Below are 14,547 nucleotides of genomic sequence, written 5' to 3'. Positions count from 1 at the left end.
ATTTTGTCACTTATCAACTTGAATATTAAAAGCTTTGTGTTGGGATGCAAAGGTTGGGAGCATTTTTTAATAATATTTGGCTGTATTATCCATAAAAAAATGATAGTATGTTTGATACTGTTTTCAAAATAGCTAGAATCTCTTTTTCAGAGGTAAGTAACTTTGGCATCTGTAAATGTCTGAATGCACATAAAATATTTTGATAAATCTTATACAGCACTTTTTCTACTCTGAATTTAAAACTGCAGATATTGCTAACTGCATTGAATGTATCCAGTGTGTTTAGAATTTGTGATATGTTTTCTTAATATCAGTCCCTGCGTACATATACAGCCCCATTTCTTAAAAACTTTTTTCCTATTTTTTCTGTTAGATAACTCCAGGAGCAGGTGGTAGCAGGAAAACAGTTCACTTGTCCCAAGATTCTCTACACCATGAGTGAGTATGAGTGATTAGAACTTTTTATTATTGTTTGCTTTACAATAGTACCTCTGTCCCAAACCCACACCTTATGTACAAACATGATGAGAGCCTCATCTCAGTTACATATTGATCTTTATTTATTAATGCTATTTATAATCCTCTGTAATTCTTTTAATGTTTCTTAATGAAACATGAAGTTCAGTGCTTTGTGAACATGTTTTTTATTAACATGCTAAATCTATGCTTTCCTAAAACACAACACGTTTTAAGGCTAGATACCAAACACAGGTTGTTTAAAACGTTCTGCTTTGTTTTTCTCCAAAGAAAATTTCAGAAATGCCACACTTGAATATCTGAAAGTAAACAAGCACCGCATATTTTGAGTTTTAAAACAGGATGTACCATGTGAGAAAGAAGATTATCACAAATTCCACAAAAAGGCACTGACCTATTATTCTAGATACATAAATGGGGACTGTCATTCAGTTTTAGTTACTTCAATGTGCCATTACAGCTGCCAACATTCAGCAGCATTATTTCTTGGTTATCTTTTTTGCATAGTTAAAATAAGAAGATTACATTTTCCTCTATTTTTTCCAAATCAGAAATCTAAAACACAGACACACATGTTTAGGAAAGAATATATTTGGGGAAACATCCCTATGTTCTAACTGCTACTACACTGAGCATCCACAGTTTAAAACAAAACTTACCAGAGTGCATATACTACAAACATCAGATTCACAATGCCAACACTTTTATGCAGGTAATGCCCTTCTGTTGCACCCCGTAACTTGCTAAGATGTATGTTAACAAAAGAGGTTGTGATTTTATTTCTACCCTAAAGCAATTTAACTGATATTTTATGGGGCTTACTTCTGTTTTATTCAAAGAAACAAGCTAACAAATAGTGCTGTAATTAAGTGCATAGCCAAAATTATAAAAATCGGTATGATGTGAATATCTTTATAAACAGTTTTTAATATCTAAATATGAGACAATTTCAAATTGCTTTGATTTTTTTTTTCAATAGAAGTATGTTTTACTTGTAATTTACTCTCTAATCCACTGACTTGCCACAGACCAGCAACATTTTGTTGGGTAGGATATCACAGTTTGCTGCTCCCCTTTGAGCATTTACTGTTGACAATGGTAGGAAGACAAGATACTGATTAATGTGGAATTTAGATCTAACCCGTTATATTTCTTATCTTCATCAACTTCTGGATGTCTGAGACCTTATCTGTTGGGGGACTTGCAGATATGATGTTTTTTCTTTTTGTCTACTGCCAGCATCAGAGTTGTCTGCATAAAATCTCCCTGCTTTCCCCAAAGTTTGAACTCTTCACTGCAGTTGATGTCCAAAATATAAAAATGTCTACTAATTTTTACCTGAGTGTAAAATTTTAACTCTGTTTCATCTCTAACTTATATTTATTAATCACGCTATAAGTAGAAATAGGAGTTAGAAGAACGCAGGTTTTGGTGACAGCTGGTCTTATATACAAGAATGAGAGGGTTGACTGTTCATCAACAAACATAAACTGAGTGACCAAAAGCCATCAAAGTTATATAATTGTGACTTTTAAAAATAGGCCAGAGAATTACATGGAAACTCCTTCTCAGTTTATTAAATAAAGTAAAACTTTCAGTGTCATTATGTGCTTCAGAGTGAACTGTATTAAATTTAACTACTTCAGAAGAAGTGGGACTTGGTTAAGCTTATAATCTTTGGTTGCACTTCTAGAGGAATTTACAAGCATAATAGCAGATCGTGTGATGGGTTTTTTATGTGTGATATTATAATAGCTGGAATTATTTTATTCTTTGCCCAAAACCTATTGCTTGTTTATATGAGCATTATGTAGGTACTACATGCAATTTCAGATCCCTCCTTGTTTTAACTATTTTTTCCTTCTCCCGTTCATTTTGTAAGTGTCAAGATTTGCCTCTGTTATGTATAACTGTTACTACAGCTACATTCAGATGTTAATTCAGTTCTGTGTGATTCTGTGTACCAGTATTAATATGCTTTTACTGCTACTGAGGGAAAAGTCACATTGTGAGGTCTTGTTCCCCACATGTCAACGTCTTAGTTCAAATTTTCATCTCTATGAAATAAGGCTGCCAGTAGTCAAAACTGTGCAATTGTATGGAGATATGAAGCCATTGAATTCATGGACTTTGAATTTCACTTTAGGTTCAAACTGAGACCTCAGTTTGTGAAATAATGCGTTAACAAAGCCCAGGTAGTCCACAGTGGTTAAAAATCTTTTCAGCTGTAGTCATTAATAAGTAACACTTTGGTACTAAATATGGAATTACTTTTATTTATAGCACATGCATTATAGTATATTAAATTACTATAATTTAAATTTTATTTTAGCTTATTTGACAAAATATAATTACCTATAAAGCAAATAGCTACTCAGAAGTGAAATTTGCACTGCATTCTTTCAAAACTGTTACTGGCTTAAGAAGTTCAATAAAAATACCCCATTAAAATAAAGCATAGCCAAAGGCTGTATTTTCCTGGCAGACAATAAAATACCCAAAAGCACGCACAGACTGGTCATATGACAGCATGTGCTTTGTTAGTTATATTGTTAAACCTGTCTTTTCTTTTTCTCCCACAGCCACTGGTTTAGCCCTGGGGCTAGGAAGGAACATAGCCAGGTAAGAGCTGCTTTGATAAAGAGCAGTTTACTTGAGATGTATAAAGGAATTTAACTACCTCTACTCCAGAGGTAGTGGGCTAATATTTTAAGAAATTATAAACAGAGCAAGTATGACTTCGTATTTTCTTGTAAGGAAAAAGTAACAGTAGCACATTTCCAAAAATCTTTTAATTAAAAACCTTTAATTAGTCAGTTAATTTCAGTTAAGTATCTTTGAGTTTTAACAGGTTACATGAAAAGTCTGATTCATTTTTTTTATTATTATTATTTTGTTAATTAACGTTTCCTCAAAATGCTGGAAAGCAAAATATTTGACTTCCAAAATCAAGAGCTACAGAGCAGCGACAAAAGCTTGTACAGAAAGAACTTTTTTGTGTGTGTTTCGTTGGTTAAAACAATCACAACAGTAAAAAAGGAACTGCTAAGTTTCCATCACGGTGCAGATCAGATATTTGTGAAAATATCACTAGTTTGTCTGCTGAGTTCCTATCGTCTATTCCCTAGGAGGTCTAAGCCTAGAGATATTGAGGGAATGAGAAGACACGTTTATATTTAATTAGCAGCACAGCACTTAATTCTTTGGCTTGTCTGGAAACCTGGAGGAATACCTTTCTTTTTAGATGGTACTGAGGTATAAACAGAACATAACACCTAAGAACTTCAAAATGTCAAAATAAATCTGGCTTCATTTTAGAAATGTATAAGTAACTTCAACTCTTCAGTATAAGTAGCTGAATATATCAACAATGCATTGAAATTTAAGACTAAATTTCCGTAGTACATTTTTTAACTCTGTAAAAAAGACTAACACAGTTATTAAATCTGTGCCAGTTTGCTAGTACATTTGCAAATATAGATAGAGTTAAAACTTCAAAGGAAATAAGATCTGTAGAAACTTTGGAGAATTCATCTTAGGCTGATGCATTGTGAACATTTGTAGCTCCAGTAAGTCAGAGTTTAAATCAGTGTACACTCTTTCGTGTCCCCTTACCCTTTTTTTGAAATCCAGAGTAAGCTGAGTAGCTGTTACTTGCCCAAAACTGAGGGAGTGGATAAAACCTAGAACTGTTTTAACTGTAAAATGGGAACATGTTACAGTAAGCTGACTGACACTTAACATCTAAACAGTCTGCTTTATATGATTCGCATTGCTCTCATTTTGAAACACATTTCCTAGCAGAAGAAACACATTTTTAAAAGAGCATTTTAAATTCGAGTGTACTTCATCTTAGTTACTCATGATAAAAAGTTCTCTTGGGCTAATCTTTGTCCTATTCCTGAAATTTTGCTGCTATAAGCAGTCGACTTTGCTAGATCAGAATGAGTTTGAGTGTTGGGGCTTTATTTTAATTCCATTTTTTAATGTAATGTCTCATGTAAAGGACTAGTAGACTAGATAACGAAGTTGCAGTGTAATTAAAATATTAAAACAGGATGGAGATTTCCATGCTGAGAAGTGCATTAACCTATACCATATACGTGCTAGTATTATCCATTAAGAGTTTGAAAAATGTCTCCTTTGCTGGTATAAAATAATAATTAATATCTTTTCTTAGGTAATAGTAGATTTGAATTAATTTTACATTTTGTGTGTTTATTTTATATTTCCCAAGAGCTGTGTTTTCAGAGCTTATCTGCAGTTTACTGTATTTGTAATTTACAGTTTACTAATGAATTGTGAAGCAAAACTGGTGTCATCAGATAGTATAGGCACTACTGGCACATAATGGATATTTTTAGACATGTTGAAAGAAATTGGAATGGTTCAGTGTGATTATGAAAATTCAGATGGACAAGAAAATTATCACTATATTTGTGAAGATCCATGGTGTACAACTGGTTGCATGGGTTTAATTTCTGGAGCTGAAGTTGTTATGTTAGAACACAAGTAATTAGCCAAATTTAAAGTCTGGCAGATGATCTGTATTTGTGTATGCTATAACTAGAATTCACTTATCGGCCAGATAATATTTATACCAGAAAAACTGTTCTACTTAGCTTGACCATGAAATAGATACACATTGTACAAATGTCATGTCAGTAAAAATCACAGCTACATTTAAATATAAGCGCTGTAATTTGTTGACAATAAGAAAATTAAAGAAATATTTTATCAGAATAAGATGCTTTACCTTTAGGCATGCTTCAGATTGCCTTTTAAAAACCAACCACACTATTTGTACAGCATCTGAGAACCAGACATTTTAAATGATCCTTCCTTATACAAGAAGCAAGCTATAGGGAATTAGGGAAAAACTAATGAAGTGCAATTTCTCAAAAGGGTGTCATTTTTTGGAGTCCATGCTCATGTCCATGCTCATAACCACTTAAGGTGTGGTTATGAAGTTCATAATTTCCTAATTTCCAGATTTTTCAATGTGTTTACTGTAGTCTGTTTCTAAACAGTTTTCTCATTCTATATTTTCTTCAGCATATGACTAGTTTTATGAAACACTTGTAGTTTTCATATTCTCTGGTTTTAATTGCTTTAGTGTAATTTTTTTGACAGTCATTTTTCACAGTTACTCCTACTTTACTCATCCTGACAAATATCATACTGCTGGAAATAGCCTTCTAAGTATTGGACATCATCTGAATGAAAAATCTGTCTTTATTTGCCTAAAACCAGACTAATTCAGAGCTTCTTCCAGAAGCTGAGTCACTATTTCAGTTAAACAAAACCTTCATTATTCCTGCTTCCCTGCTATTATGGGAAGCTTTAATACTGTGTTTTTGTTGATTCTGCAACTTGCAAATTACAAAAGCTCCCGAGTTGTAGAAGAGTTTGCAACTGTTTCGTAACTGCTTAGACACAAAAGCTAACCTGAATAGCTTTATTTTTTGTAATTTAAGTGTTCTCCCAGACATTCCATTACAAAATTTTGAAAATTTTAATTATTAAAATTGTAACAGTTTACAGATAAGCTAATTGTTAATTGCGTGGCTTTTTAATATGCCTTGAGAATGCTTTAATTTTTACATTTTCAGTTAATTAGGAATTATAAATTAGTGGCTATATCTTGATTTTTTAGCTATTACTGCAAATTCAAAGTGTCCATCTCTTTTAGAGTCTTGAGTGAAAACTCCTGAAAGATGACTCAAGACAGGAAAGAATTGCAGTGTCAGGATAACATTTCTAAAAACTAAATAAAGACATTGCTTGTGAGACTCTTCTTAATGTTTTTTGTTAATAGCTTCAACTCTTGCGAGACAACCGATCGGAGAGAGGACACAAGAAGAACAGCTCGGTAAAAACAGCTAGCAGGTAAGTTGATGCTGCAGCTGTCATTAATACTGTTGATGAATTTGTTGATCCAATTTTATGCAAGAAATTACACCATTCTTTTGGGGTATTTTCGGGGGTCTTCTGGGCTTTGATGATTTACTTTCAAGATATTTTTTTTTATGTGCCATAATCAAAAATATGGGTGTTGGACTTTATTGATGACTGTATCCAACTGTGCTTACTAAACTTAATCACTTTAGTAAACATCAGAATTAAATAGATGCCAAAGTAAGGTTTGTGCTTCTGGCATGTAAGTTAAGTGCTGAAAAATGTATAAAATTGCTGTTATGAAAATGTGGTTTTGAAATCAAGAAGATAAATACTGTAACACTTAAATTGTTCTTGGATCATATTTTGACAACAAAATTGTCATTGTGAATACTTACTGAAAGCAAATGTAGTTCTAACTTCCAGCTTTTATCTTCACCCTGAAAGACAAAACGTTTCAACACTGAACTCATGGAGACTGGTCTGAGGGTCTATTCATAGAGGGTTTTTTACATGCATGTTACCTGCTGAATCTATTCTGCCAGTAATTTTTCTAATTCTAGTATTTTTTTAAAATGGGAAACTACAGAAATGCTTCCCTCAATTAACACCTTACCCAATTTTTATGAAACCATTACCTCTTTCAAAAATATGCCTATTCAATCTGAATCTATTTCATTATATACAAGTCCTGGTTTCATGATCTAAATCATTAGTTATGCAAGTGCCGGTTATTCATATTCAGAAGTGGTGGTTATCTTTGTCTATTAAGCCTTTTCTATTAAACCAAAAAATGTTGTAAATTTCTGCATATGTTTTATGGCAAGCATGCTTACTAAATCATTTTTTTTCTCAGAATTTTAGACTTAGTTCACTTTAGGTATGAATTTTCACCATAAATACACTCTCACTTTCAGGCTGCTTACATGAGAGTATGTATAAAGGAGGTATATAAAGTGAGCAGTAAGGAACATTATATTTTAAGACATTTTAGGATCTTTTCTGTGAAGTAGCAATGTAAAAAATCAGTGCCTATGGAATTCAGAAATCATAACTTCTGGGTTTGTTATTCTGACTACTGAAGCTGTTGTGAAGTTATTGCTACCTACACAAGCTGTTAGAATAGAGATGTTTTTAAATGGCATTAAATACCTGAAGTGATCTTCAACCTCTCTTCATGTTCAATCAGTGGTACGTTGTTAGACTGTTATCCCAGTAAACATCTGGCAGGGCTGTGTAGAAGCAGTAGGTGGCAAATCCAAGACTAAAGGCTGACATTTTCCATAAAATATCTGTAATATTAACGTAAGACTTACATAAACCATTATTATGATGTACGTATAGCCACAGTATATTATCGTACTAAAATACCTGTAAAAAAGGTTAGGTTACCTGCTGATATCTCCTGGTACCATCATCTCTGTTTTCAAAGGGTTTTCTCTTCAGAGAAAGATGGAGTCAGATTATTTCAAAATAGGTTTTTCTGCTTTTTCAGAAAACCACCGTTTTCTCTGCCTAGCACAGAAACATTACTCTTAGCTCTGTAAAGTGACTTGAAGAGAAGTTCATAGAATCATAGAATGGCATGTGTTGGAAGGGACCCCAAGGATCATAGAGCTCCAACCCCCCTGTCACAGGCAGGGCCACCAAACTCCAGGCCTGGTTCTACACAAGGTTGCCCAGGGCCCCATCCAACCTGGCCTTGAACATTTCCAGGGATGGGGCACCCAACACCTCTCTGGACAGCCTGTTCCAGCACCTCATCACTCTCTCTGTAAAAAACTTCCCCCTAAGATCTAATCTAAACCTTCCTTCCTTTAGTTTTAATCCATTCCCCCTTGTCCTGCCATTGTCTACCCTTTTAAAAAGTTGATTCCCCTCCTGTTCATATGCTCCCTTCACGTACTGGAAGGCTGCAATGAGGTCCCCCTGCAGCCTTCTCTTCTCCAGGCTGAACAAACCCAGCTCCCTCAGCTTCTGTTCGTAGGGGAGGTGCTCCGGTCCTCTAATCATCTTTGTGGCCTTCTGAACCCTCTCCAACAGTTCTACATCTTTCTTGTATTGGGGGCCCCAGACCTGGACACAGGACTCCAGATGGGGCCTCATGAGGGCAGAGTAGAGAGGGACAATCACCTCCCTGTCCCTGCTGGCCACCCCTCATCTGATGGAGCCCAGGATACCATTGGCCTTGCGAGCTGCAAGAGCACACTGCTGGCTCATGTTAAGTTTCTCATCTACCAGAATCCCCAAGTCCTTCTCAGCAGGGATACTTTCAAGGAGCTCATCTCCCAGTCTGTATCTATGTCTGGGATTCTTCTGACCCAGGTGTAACACCTGACACTTTGCAGTGTTGAACCTCATTAGGTTCACCTAGACCCACCTTTACAGCCTGTCAGGATCCCTCTGGATGGCTTCCTTTCCTTCTGTTGTGTCAACCACACCACTCAGCTTGGTGTCATCCGCAAACTTGCTGAGGGTGCACTCAATTCCATCATTGATGTCATTGATAAAGATGTTAAAGAGCACCGGTCCCAAGACAGACCCCTGGGGGACCCCGCTTGTCACCGGCCTCCACCTGGACATAGACCCATTGACCACCACCCTTTGTCTACGTTCTGTCAACCAGTTTCTTATCCACTGGATGGTCCCCCCATCAAATCCACATCTTTCCAATTTAGAGATAAGGATGTAGTGGGGGACTGTGTCAAAGGCCTTGCACAAGTCCAGGTAGATGACATCGGTTGCCTTCCCTTTATCTACTGATGCTGTCACTCCATCATAGAAAGTCACCAGATTGGTGAGGCACGATCTTCCCTTGGTGAAGCTGTGCTGGCTGTCCCGAATCACGCGCTCGTCCCTCATGTGCTTCAGCATGTCATCCAGGAGGATCTGTTCCATGATCTTCCCAGGCACAGAGACGAGGCTCACAGGCCTGTAATTCCCTGGGTCTTCCTCGCTCCCCTTCTTATAAATGGGAGTGACTTTTTTCCAGTCCCCAGGGACCTCACCCAACAGCCACAACTTTGCAAATATGATGGAGAGCGGCTCGGCAACCACATCAGCCAGCTCCTTCAGGACCCTGAGATGCATGTCATCCAGCCCCATAGACTTGTAGACATTCAGTCTCATGAGGTTCTCAAATTTCTTCTAAGAAAATGGTATTTTTAACAGACCATCTGTCGTCTTACAATATCAAGTCATATGTGTCCTATTTACAACATGTATATTGAAAAAGTTTTAACCTTCTTGCTACAGTTTAGGTGCTGAAAAATTAATTTTCACCACGTGCGAACATTTTTTCTCTCAGGCCAATAGCATGTCTGGTGACTACTTTATTCCTACTGTTTAAGTGTTCTATAAAGTAATACTTTTGGGTTTTATCAAAAGCTGTTAAAACCAAAGCAGAGATTGAATTTCAGGTGTATAGGAACAACACATGACAAATACTTAGTTCATCTCCTCGTATGTTTATAGTACCTATTGTCATTCTATTTAAGACACTTGCACTGGTATTTTGTTCCTTAGAGATTAAATTCATGGTGGTTAATGACATGTCTCACATTTATCAGTGGTTAGTGTTGAAGGCTAATTTTGTTATGACTTAATTTTAGATTATCGCTTCTACCAGAAGTGTTCATCTTCTTTTCACCAGACAATAGAGAAAGATAGTGTTTCTGCTTAACAAGATATCTATAGAAAATACTTGTTTAATACCAGGTACTGTTCACAGAGTTAATCACAGAATCATAATTAATAAAATTGTGAACTTCACCTTAGCTGCAAACATGAATCATCATTACTGTGTATGAAAGCTTAAAATGAAAATCTGTCTTTTAGATTTTTACCTGTACCCAAATATTCTAAAACCCACTAAACTACAATGATACCAATGATCACAAGGATAAGATACAGAATTAAGTAACAGTGGACTAAATCTCTCATTTCAGTGTACTACAAGCATATGCAGTTCAATCTTCTGTTGAATGCAAGTATTTACTTAGACCTGAAAGTTTATAAAATTAGCTCTAAATTAGTTCTGGCATGTGTCAAACTACCACAGTTGATACATCAAGGTGTAATTCAGATGAGTAAACCCCGTAAAAAGAGCCATGCAAAAAGTAATGTCTGTGACCTTATATTGTCTTACTATTTGTTGCTAAATTAACTCTTTAAATACATCTGAAATGTAGAGCTCTAAGCATGATGGTGGCCTGCAGCTGTTTCTACGTGGTGGAATAATTCCAATATTTTCTGGGTGAGCTTTACTGGACTGGGTTGCTTGTATTAGGTTTCTTCTGTCTGTTAATAATAATGAGCCAATCCCATATAAAATTAACACCGATTGTTACTTATGGCAAGGTTATTACATTGTTGATAACTGATGGTAAGGCTACCAGTGAACAAAATGTTAAGGAGGGGGACAGTCCTGCACCGCAAAACTTAAAACCTGGGTTAATGATACTATGCTGATGAAGTTCAACACATGATCTGTATTTTTTAAACGTTTTAAAATATATATATATTTATGCTGCCTTTAAAGATAAGCTTTAACGTACATATACATGTACTTTTCCCATCAATTAATAAACTTATATGACCAGTACTAAAAAATACTAATTTCTAAGCTGCATTTATTTCTCCTGTATAGCCTTGGAAAAGTTTTCTTTGCATTAGGACAGAAACAGTCCCCTCACAAATCCAGATATGCTGCTTAAAGATGCTAATTCTTCCAGCTGCTTGCTTTCAGCATCTACTCTTTTGCCAGTAAAGAATTTTTTGTGTGTGTGCATTTTTTAATAAGCTTCAGGCCAAACCAGCCTGGTTAGCTCAGCTCACCTATTTAAATTAAATTGGCTGGTTTTGAACAAACCATATTAGGGACTGCTCACATGATTTCTTCCTCCAGCAGAGCTGTGGAGATGATAATCTCCAGCAGATGTGTGATAACAAATAGCTTGGGATAGTAATGTCTTCATCTGGCGCAGTTGTTAGCAGACCAAATGTCTGTCTGTAGCCTGAGGCTGTGGGGCAAACAATTGAACATGATTGAGTTATGGCAAGTTAACAAGTTGCTGCTTGGCAGCTGAACTGCCATAGCTGATCATGTGCTCATTGTTTGCCTCTTCCAGTCGTGAGGTAAAACGCATTTTCTTAAGTCACCTTTTTAAGATTTTGTAAAAATGAGTTCTACCTAAAGATCATCCCCCAGGTCTAAGAGATTCCTTTGGTCAGCTGTGGAGACAGCATTGAATGGCATTTTGCTGAGCTGCCATAACATGGCTTTGAACATGTCATTACATTGTTAAATATATGGGGGATCTCTGTCACACAACTGTCTCTTAATACTGAATTTATTTTTCCTCATGACATCCCTATGAAGTTTGGATGTACTTTTGTCCTCACTGATAGAATAACCAAAATACTTAAGCAACCTAATATTTTGCCTTTGGCTATACAGTAGATGCCATAAATCATTACTTTACGCTGTAATCTAGAAACAACAGAATTGCAGATTAGAAAAACAGCAGACTACTAAATTAATTTAAGCTTGTGTGTTTCCTTGACTATACATAATGATCTTGTGTCATATTTGTTTTACAGTGTGTTCCTGTTAAGTATTATTAATTATTTTACCAACTTTTTTTTTACTGTACTGGAATTAGAATTTGGCACATGCATGAATTGAGAAACTGAAAAGAAAATAGCAACCAAATTTTCACTGCTTACCCATACTTTTATTTGTCCTGTGATGATAATTCCATCTTGGCTTTCCATACCCTAATGTTCCCTCAGAGATCTTTAAAAAGAAAAAAAAAAAAACAAAACCAAAATTATTTGTGGTTCTTGTGCCGCTCAGCCCTGGCTTGAAAGAAGTCTAAGTTATACTCACAAAAGTGATTTTAAGGTGGAGTAGAATTGTGCAAGGTAGGTTGCTAGCACAGCATCAGTTACGTGGTAGCAATCTGGTGTGTACAGCATCACCTTAGATCGAAGTTGTTGGCTGTTTCTTGTGGCTGCAAAGTAGAACATAGCTTGAGGCAGGGGTGGTGTGTTGATATTTCTTTAAAAAGCAGCAAGACCCTACTAATCCATTACTACAGTGTGAAAGGCAGACTGTGTACTAGTGGTCCAGTGATTACACGTTGCTGCTCTGTTTTGAGCTGCCAGGAATTCTCTGAACTCTTTTCCTGCCATGGTGAGCAGCTCAGACTGAAGTACGGGTCTTTGCGCACCTGAAAGAGAGCCTTGGGAAAGCACACCATGGGAGCAGTACAAGAAGTGTTACCTAAAGGGAATATGTCAGATGCTACCAAATGGTGATGTGCTTGATAAAACAAACCCAGAACATTAGTCATAACTTCCCCATGTACTCTGCAGCTGTCTCTCCCTAGTTGTTCTCAGTCCTGTTTAAATTATGTGCCTTGTGTGTTGAGAGGATGTGTCTCCAGTACTTTCACTTTTTATGACTAACAGTATTCTTTATGAATTAATATTTAAAGAAAGTTCCTAAGAGGGAAATTGCATCAAACCTGATTAGAGCTTTTCAAATGTGTGTTGTTTCTTTGGTTTAGAAATACTACATTCTGTCTTTCCCAGTTTGAAATGGAAACCCTGATTAGTACATTTGTACAGCACTTGTTCATTTTCATCTGATGGTATGGATCACAGTACTTTTTTACACAGATGTGACAAATAGCATTGCAGCTGCTCTTTATTTGATCTTCTAAAGAGACAAAGATGTGAAAGTATTCTGCCTGCTCCCTCTTTCCCACCGTGTCATCTGTTGTTTGGGAAAGAGTCCTAATTTGCAGCAGATACAAAACTATTTGTCGAGTTGCAGGTTTGCCAAAAATAAATGAAACCATTAATTACTACATTTTTTGAGCAGCTGTTAATGGATTGGGATAAGAAAACTGTACATTAGACTACTGGTTAATTACAAGAACTGTAATTGTTTCATGTGGCTTTTGCGGAATGAAATTACAGTACCAGAGGAGGTAAATTCAGCCAGTTTTTGAAAATTATACATGAAAATGTGCACATACTCACACTGCAGTAAAGCCAAGCAGTGCATAGCTGTTCTACTAGGTGATTCACTTCTGCTATTGCATGAACACATATTCCCAACAAAAATACTTTAAAAGAACGTAGCATTTTAACGTGTCTTTTAAATCAAGTGTAAAATTATTAAAGGTGGTAAGTTAATATCTCATAACCCCAGAGCTAATAATGAAGGAGATTCAGATATAACATTAAAATCCAAATGTGTTTACATCATTAGAAATTAACAACTAAGCAGTTTTATCTCTTCTTTGGAGTGGCATGAAGCAGTAACTGTACCATTATGATTGGTGCTTAATAATATTTGCAGTTCCAGATTAAATTATGTGAATGTTTGAGGACACGATGCTTTCCTCCCTTGCTGTCACCCTCAGGGACAACATTATTCCATCAGTTTGGTGTTTTTCTTCTTTAGGAAGAATAAAGGATGATGCCACTTTAGAAGAGGGCAGTTCCTGATTGAGGTTTTTCTGTGGTACAGCTTTATTTTTAAGGTCCTGAAAAGATTTTCATTCAGTGGAGGGGAATGGCACTCTGTTGTGTCAGAGTACAGCCTGTGTGTGATGCTTTAGAGAGACTTAATTTTGTGGAAATCTTCAAACCTTCATATTGGTTCATAGATAGGTTTAAAGTATCCATTGATTAGATGAACGTTAGTTATTTAAGTATCTTAAAAGTATCATACTTTAACCCAACTTCCATAATAAATACATTTGCAAAAGTAGCAGAAATTTTGAAGAGATCTTGCTCTGTTTTGAAAACTCATTTTCCATATGATCTGAGCAGTTTCATTGCATCATATAATTAGGTACACATCCACATCTGAATTGCATTGTTACAGCACTAAAATCTAATATACTTCATAATATCCATATACAATCTGCAGAGTGATACTAAAAATTTGTCATTTTAAACTGAATTCTACAAATACATGAGTGTGTTAACTAACTGGAAGTCAATTTATCTTGATTTTTAAATAAGTATATAATAATAAAATCAGATAACCTCTAGAAATTATGTACTTCTGGATTCTCCCAATGTACCATCTGGACTGAGTTTTCCCCTGAAGGAATTGATAGCAAATTTCTCACTTTAAAGTACCTGAATTTT

At 35.8% G+C, this 14,547-nt stretch overlaps 1 protein-coding gene across 1 annotated transcript in view; it reads left to right on the top strand.

The window, feature by feature from the left end:
- GPATCH2 (G-patch domain containing 2) overlaps nucleotides 1–14,547 on the top strand; it is a gene marked incomplete at its 5' end in the record, with an annotated part of 114,117 nt that overhangs the window by 77,524 nt on the left and 22,046 nt on the right. Inside the window, 3 exons of the mRNA XM_084261096.1 lie at nucleotides 374–438; nucleotides 3,060–3,099; nucleotides 6,296–6,366. Coding sequence (XP_084117222.1) covers nucleotides 374–438; nucleotides 3,060–3,099; nucleotides 6,296–6,366 — 176 coding nt within the window. The remainder of the gene's footprint in view (nucleotides 1–373; nucleotides 439–3,059; nucleotides 3,100–6,295; nucleotides 6,367–14,547) is intronic.

The sequence above is a fragment of the Gallinula chloropus genome, assembly GCF_964237585.1.
Source record: "Gallinula chloropus genome assembly, chromosome: 3".
Taxonomy (NCBI): domain Eukaryota; kingdom Metazoa; phylum Chordata; class Aves; order Gruiformes; family Rallidae; genus Gallinula; species Gallinula chloropus.
This window is presented reverse-complemented; position numbering and strand designations above follow the sequence as displayed.